The sequence below is a fragment of the Microtus ochrogaster genome, chromosome 18, assembly GCF_000317375.1.
Source record: "Microtus ochrogaster isolate Prairie Vole_2 chromosome 18, MicOch1.0, whole genome shotgun sequence".
NCBI lineage: Eukaryota > Metazoa > Chordata > Mammalia > Rodentia > Cricetidae > Microtus > Microtus ochrogaster.
The window spans coordinates 52,540,604-52,548,327 of record NC_022020.1 but is presented as its reverse complement, the minus strand read 5'-3'; the positions used below and the strand labels follow the sequence as shown (position 1 = coordinate 52,548,327).

At 49.0% G+C, this 7,724-nt stretch overlaps 1 protein-coding gene across 1 annotated transcript in view; it reads right to left on the bottom strand.

Annotated features, from left to right (window-relative positions):
• Positions 1-2,913: 2,913 nt before the first annotated feature.
• The window catches only part of Impa2 (inositol monophosphatase 2), a 31,364-nt gene continuing 26,553 nt past the window's right edge, over positions 2,914-7,724 (bottom strand). The window contains exons 6-8 of the mRNA XM_005356222.2: positions 6,282-6,390; positions 4,842-4,993; positions 2,914-3,365 (exon numbers count right to left, since the gene is read on the bottom strand). Coding sequence (XP_005356279.1) covers positions 3,250-3,365; positions 4,842-4,993; positions 6,282-6,390 — 377 coding nt within the window. The 3' untranslated portion in view covers positions 2,914-3,249. The remainder of the gene's footprint in view (positions 3,366-4,841; positions 4,994-6,281; positions 6,391-7,724) is intronic.

The following is a 7,724-nucleotide window of genomic DNA, read 5'->3' as shown; positions in this document are numbered from 1 at the left end:
GAAACAAGTAATGTCTCTCCCTGTAATTCAAAAAAGCCAAGACCCTCTACTAAGCCCCACCCTCCTACTTCCTGTGCCTCTCTGTCCTTAGTCCTCCAAAACCTCTATGATTAGTTTTGGTCAGCAAGTAGCTAGCTCCATCCTTTGATTCAAAGCAAACTTTATTGGCAGTCTCAGGAGCATAACAGTGTGATCAAATATCACAGAACAGCACACCACAGTGATAACTAGTTGAGAACCACAGGGAAGAATCTGTGCAGAACACCATGTTGTATTTGTTGAGGAAAGTTGGAGATAAACTCAGTAAAAACAAAACAAACAAACAAACAAACAAAACCCAAAAATCCACCTGATGGTTTCCCAGGATGCCCATGGACAATTCTGCGGTAAGGGCAGGTTAGGAAAGGGAGGTTTAGCGGCTTTCCTGAGGGGGCATTAACCAAACCACAGGCCCACACCTGACCAACCCCTGCTGTGGACGACAGGGCTTTTATCATCTGGCTAGCTGACAAAAGGCAGGCCCCAAACACCCTTGAGAGCAGTGGCCCTCAACCTTCCTAACGTTGCGACCCTTTAACATAGTTCCCCATGTTGTGGTGACCCCCAGCCATAAAATTATTTCGTTGCTACTTCATAACTGCAATTTTGCTACTGTTATGAATCATAATGAAAATATCTGAATTTTCCGACTGTGAAAGCCATTCAGCCCCCCAAAGGGGTCATCGCCACCCACAGGTGGAGAACCGCTGGGACAGGATGCTACCTCAAAGCTGATGAAAAAAAGATGCTGTTAGGAGCAAGTGTGTGGAAGCCAGTGAGAAGAAGGCCAGGACTCGATGACCACCAGATGAATGCTATGTGGAACCGAAACAAAACTGCCCCGTGTGGGAGGGTGGGTGGGGATTTTATTGACTTGGAGCACCACAGAAGAATCTGGCCAGCTACGTTCTTAACGGATCCCTCAAGGAGAGAGTGAGCGAACAAACAAGCAAGTGAGCCAGCACGGTCCCTGCCTGGTCCAGTCTTGGGGCTTCCCTGTTCCTCAGAGCTCTCTGTTTCTCTCGGAGCAATAGGATTATGTCAGCTCAGAGTCGGTTTAGACTCAGCTACTGAGTGTCAGTGAGATGCAGACACGGCTTAAGTGCTCTGAAGACCCGAGGAGCGGCTGTTCCTGCAGTTACTTATTTGAAGATCACCCCATAATCATTCAGCCCAGGAGATCTTCCTAACTAAGTACTACATCTCACAATGCATGGTGAAGAGTCGGGAGGTATGTCTTGTGTATCTGCACCTGTGCTAGGTGCTGTTCTGAGCATATGCTGAGAAAATGAAACGGCACAAATCTGAGCCTGCCAGGGTAATCAGAAAACATCTTATTGCCAGGCATGGTGGCAAATGACTGTAATCCCAGCAGTGGGGAGGTGGGAGGCAGGAGATCAGGAGTTCAAGGCCATTCTTGGCTATGTAGAAAGTTCTGGGCCAGCCTGGGATTCATGAGATCCTGTCTCAAAGAAACAAAACAAAACAATTCACCTGTAGAAAAAGTGTGCTACCAGAACGAACATGTATGAAACAATCAAAGCAGATGAAAAAAAGCAAAGAAATTCCAAAAGGCATCTCAAAATGGCTGAACTGGGTTTGGAAGTATTTAGGAGTGTGAACTAGAAAAGACCAGGGAGATTGTCCCAGGAGGACCAAGGACAGAGAGCTTTGCTTTTTGCCAGTGCAGCCCCGTGTGACAATCTCCTCAAAGAGAAAGAGAACTTGACAAAGGCACAGTGCTCACTTTAGCGTCAAACAAGGGAAGTACAATAATTTCCCACTAATTAAGAACAAGGTGCCAGGCATGGTGGCGTGTGACTTTAATCCCAGCACTCGGGAGGCAGAGGCAGGAAGATCTCTGTGAGTTTGAGGCCAGCCTGGTCTACAGAGTGAGTTCCAGGACAGCCAGGGCAACACAGAAAAACCTGGTCTCAAACAACAACAACAACAACAAACAGATAAAAAAGAACAGGGTCTTTTCTAGCACGAAAGGAAAGCATCATCTCTCTCCCTGACGACAACTATGGTACGGCATGTTTGGAACTGGCAGGCTCACAAGACAGAAAAACGCCCTGAGTTTTTTTGGTTTTTGTTTTGGTTACCCTGAGGCTTTTTACAGATATTTCAAAGACATCTGGGCTGTGCCTACAGTCACACAACAGTCTAGAGTCATAGCTTAGCTTAGAACCAGAATTCTGGTGCTTAGGGCTGCAATGTAGCTCAGTGGTAGGAAGCCTGTCTAACACGCAGGAGGGCCTGAATCCTATCCCAGTACCCACCCCCCACACCAAAAACCAAACCAAACCAAAAAAAAAAAAGCCCCAAAAACCAAAACCAAACCCCATTGTTTAAAAAGTTGCAACTCCTAAAAGATTAAAAAAATATTTGTCACAAAATATTTTATTATTGAGCTGGGCAGTGGTGGTATACACCTTTAATCCCAGTACTCAGGAGGCAAAGGCAGGTGGACCTCTGTGAGTCTGAGGCCAGCCTGATCTACAGAGGGAGTTCCAGCATAGGCTCCAAAGCTACACAAAGAAACCCTGTCTTGAAAAACCAAAATGAAAAAAAAATTTTAGTATTGTTTTTCAGCTTCTCATTTTTTTCCCTGTTCAATACATGTTGGCGTCAATAAAGGTTCTATATATATATCATTTTAATTTTATACAGCACACTTACTCCCTGAAGGTCCGCTAAAGGCAGTATTAAAAAAATGGCTAAAGATGATCTATATGCACAATTAAATTCAGCCTGTAGATCAGGAGACTGGTATTTAGGGGAAATGTTTTCATTGTTGCCATGGTTGGAGTGACGTCAGTAACTTGCCTGCACAGCGTGGGGATTCAGGAAGCCTGAGAACCAGAGGCCGGAGGGGAACAAAGAGCAGGACGCTGTAATCCTGATTTATTGCATTCCGTATTACCACAGGCAGGGGAGGGCCTGAGAGCAAGTTCTAAAGCTTTACTACCTGAGATTTACGTTCTGGAAAAACAATCAAGACTGCGTGACTCACGCACACCTCACAAGAGATCTGGGTTTGGCTCCGATGAAAGAACTTGTACCGACCTGAAAAGCTACATGAGATTAGAGAGAGATCAGCTAAGCACCGAGTCCCGGCGAGAGCTACAGCAGACGTTTGTCGTCCTGGAGCCCTCACCACGGGGACAGCTCTTTCCCAGGGAGCTGCTGAGTTCCAGCCTCCGAGCCTCACTTCTCATCATCCCGTCCATAGTTAATAGTCTGTAAGGCCTGAGCTATGAGCGCCGCCATCTCTCTGGTGCCAGCAGCAACGACTCGGCAGGACATGAGGTCAAGGGGTCCACCTGGAAAGCGGGAGAGCAGACAACTGAGTTATGGGAGCTTGTACAACAGTCTTGTTCGGCAACTTCTCACAGATGTGTGCAGAGAAAAAAAATAGCTCACAGGCCTGAGGTAGAGTCCCAGGGCTGGGATCCAACAAGCAGCCAAGAAATGAACCTGGCTGGTGACTCTTGCTACCTACTCTGCCCTAGTGGGAACATGGCCAAGGCTGCCCCATCTTAGCATTATGACGGTTCTGTGAAATGAGAAACCAGGTGAGACCAGGATGGGCGTGGAAAGTTTGTATTTCACCATACGGCAGGCTGCTGTGGCTCGGCAGGACGAAGTGCTTCTCAGTAAATCTGGGAGGACCAAGCCTGCCTACCCGAGCTGTCACAGCCGGTGATGACAAACACACAGATTCAGGCCTGGAGTGCTTGAATGGTAAAACCCAGAGTGTGAGATACTTTTTAGTATAGGACTGTCCTGCACAGTTCCCTGCCAAAGCCAGCCAACTTCACTTTTATACTGTGAGGAGATCCAAGCCTCTCAAAAGACAAACAGGATGAAGGTGGAAGCCAGACTATGGAAGATCCACTTTCTGCACCCAGTAGTTAAAAGTGGGCCACAGCATTTTCGCTGATAAACTCGAAATGAGAATCAAGAAGGAAAAATGAGTCTAATAAAATTTGCCAGAAAAAACAAAATTGCCAGAACTCGGGGGGGGGGGGGGGCTTTGGACTCTGAGTGGTTGGGCAGATTCGGATGGGGCTCAGATATGCCCTAAACAAGAGGACCAGTGACTGGGACTCCATGGCACAAAAGCAGCAGGACAGAACTCCTGGGCTCTGGGCTGACCCAACTCCGGGCTGCAGCTCTCGGGGAAGTACCTGCTGTCTACCAACTGCATTGTTGGGGAGAAGACATGGAAACTGTCAGTGGTGCAGAGAGCCACACCTGATGGCGATGTAGAGAGCTGCGTGGAGCCACCTGATGGTACTGGCTCCTGCCCTCCGCGATCCCGAAAGCGAGTGCTCTCTGTGATAACGCAATGATTGTCAGCTGCTTGCATATGCGTGGACCTATGGGCAGTGCCCACCTGGCAATCCGGGGTTGGCAGGCCTGTGCTTTTTTAAGGGCTGGGAGAGGTTTGCCCGAAGAGAGAGAGAGAGAAAGAGAAAGATTGCTGTGAATAAAGTCCTGAATAAACTGCCGCAAGAAGAGCTCCGGGTGTTGCGTCTTCCTTGCTGGTCGAGGGTGGACGTGACACAGTGGTGTGAACATGGAATGCTGCCCCTTCTGTTACTAGCCAAGTGACCTTGATTCATGTGTGGGAAAGGCAGGACCAAAGCCCTCTCTGATTGGCCACCGCTTGCCATGCACCCCGGTGTAGTCTCACCTGCAGAATTCAGAGGAAGTGGGGGAATCCACTGACATAGTGTCACACGCTTTAGTGTCTGCTTCTGGTAGGGAGGGTGGCCAGGGGCCATAGAGCTTACCTGAGGTGTCTATCACAATGCCACCCGCTTCTCGGATTATGACTGTGGCAGCTGCCAGGTCCCAGCAGTGAAGGCCAAACTGATAGTAGGCATCAGCGGCTCCTGAGGCCAGGTAGCAGAGCGCCAAGGTGGAGCTTCCAATCACTCTGACCCTGCAGGGAAGGGAAGGACAGATGTGGGTGAGCGAGACGGCACCTGGCATACCACGCTCGATGCTCATCCCCTCACCCCTTTGCTAGGGATTCTGCCAGCAAGCTCAGGACAACAGAGTGCAGGCCTGGGTAGATGAATTTTTTCTACAATGACGATAGTGTGCCATTCAGCCTGGTCACCAGGGGCTCCTGAGTGTGAACTGTAGCCAGTGCAGCCAGAGGCCTGAAGTTTACCCTACTCAACATGAGAAGGTTACATGTAGGCCTTCAAGTGGCTGGTGGTTACCACACAGATGAAGGGGAGATGATGATGAAGTAATTTTAGCGTAAGCACATGTGAGAATTAAAATAACCAACAGACCTGGGCAGTGGTGTTACATGCTTTCAATCCTAGCACTCGGGAGGCAGAGGCAGGTGGATCCCTGTGAGTTCAGGGTCAGCCTGGTCTATAGAGTGAGTTCTAGGACAGCCAAAAGTACACAGGGAAACCCTGTCTCAAAAATCCAATAAACAAACAAACAATAACCAAACAAACAAACAACTGTTTATCTAGCAGGTATGTCCAACCTGTGGCCATAGACCACATCTGTCTAGGTAAGAATGTGACCCAACCTGCTTATAAGTATGATACCCTAACAGAACATCAAATGGTTGAACACTGTGGTGTTGTGAGAGAGAACGGCCCCCAGGTGCACATGGCACATATAATTGGTCTCCAGTTGGTGGAACTGTTTGGAAAAGACTGGGAGGTGTGGCCTTGTTGGAGGAAGTATTGGCTCTGAGGTTTCAAAAGCCCACACACCATTCCCCAGACATCTCTCTTTGCCTTGGGGTTGCTGTCTCAAGATGTGAGCTCTCCGCTGTTGCTCCAGGACCATGCCTGCCTGCTGCCATGCTCCCCTCCATGAAGGTCATGGATTCTAAACCTCTAAAACGATAAGACCCAAATAAAGTCTTCCATAAGGTGCCTTAGTCATAGTATCTGATCATAGGAATAAAAAAAAAAACCCTGGTCCACAGAAGTCCACTGAGAGATTCTTCAAGATCTCTAAGACTCATTGGTCGAGGGACCCAAGCTTAGTTACTTGGCTCTCCAGCACAGACTAGAAGGACGCGGGACCCATTGTTTCTTCCGTGGATGATGGCGCATGGCACGCCTCTCTGGGCCTGGTGCCAGCAGCCTCCTGTCCTACCTCTCTCGATGCCGCCTCTTCACATCCCTTGGGAGTGTTTAGCCAAGAGCACATTTGGTTTTCAACCCACTGGCTACGGGACTGAGGACCTGTACCCATGAGCCTTGGCGTGCAGCAGCCGTTCCATGTTGCTCAGGAATACTTTCAGAGTATCGGGGTCACGTTTGGGCCCAATTTCTGTCAGAACCAAGGCCTTGGCGAGATCTGCAAGAAAGAATTTTCCCGTCAGCACAAACACACCGAGCCCAGGCTAATTCCATGTGTCTCTCTGTTGTGATGGGCAGAGGTGAAACTAACCTGTTCTATTCAAACTGTCACTGCCCTGCCCTGGCTGCTGAGGAGCACCTCCCAGTCTCCTCTCAGGGACACCCTATTGTACGGAGGAGCACACGGACCTCAGGAGAACCCAGCGGCTTATAAAGACAGCCACTGTCAAGTGATCCCACATTGGCAATCTTCCATGTCTGAAGATGAAAAGGACCTCATCAAATATATCCTTCCATGAGGGTTTAAGAACTTCCTCTGTCTTCTCTGATCACAGGAGTGGGTTTCTTCCTATGGAGGTGACTTAGGATCCATGGTGCGATCTGGACACAGAGGGGCGGACACCTGGAAACTCATGGCCGCCATCACTCCAGGGCCATATAAATGCTCACACCAAGGACCCAGATTTGTGATGGGCTGGACAGTACCTGAGCCGGAAGTCTAGCTTCTGGGTCAGGAGCATGACTGTGACTCACTTTGGGGGAGTCAGGAGCAACCTATCCCTGTGTCACAAGTGCAAACTGGTCCCACCTCAGCAGGTCCCACTGCAGGCAGGATGGAGCACACTTGGGGTGCTCTGGAAGAAATCACAGCGACTTCACACCTCGGGGGAACAGCCTCTACCATGTTAGTTTACTCAGCAGGCCTTGTTCTATGAAACACCGCCAAGACAGCCTTCCACATTCCACATCCCCTCGCTCCTGTCTATACAGGCAGGCTCTAGCTTTAGAACTACAGCAAACCAGGGGGAACCCTACACACAGCTATAAAGGGGTAAACGAAAAGAGCAGAACCCCATCTCGACAGTCAATAAAAGGACACTTGAAAAACCCGCCCATAAAATAGAAATGGTGTGAAAAAGACTGCATAAAAAAACAGCAAAAGCTCAAAATTAGAGGGCACAGAGCTAAGGGGGAAAATGGAAAATGGGCTAAACTTCCTGCTTTTCCAGAGGACCACAGTTTGGTTCCCAGCACCCACTCTGGATGGTTCGAAACCACTTGCAACTCCAGCTTCAGGAGACTAGACGCCCTCTTCTGGACCAGGAGGGCATCTGCATGTAACAGATTCGTGAGGAAAGGACACCAATTCCCCATAATAGATGCCCCAAGACAGAACGAAAAGTAACACAGTTAAAAAAAAAAAACAACTAATAATTACAATTCAAGAATACCTTTTTTTGCCGGGCAGTGGTGGCGCACGCCTTTAATCCCAGCACTCGGGAGGCAGAGGCAGGCGGATCTCTGTGAGTTCGAGACCAGCCTGGTCTACAG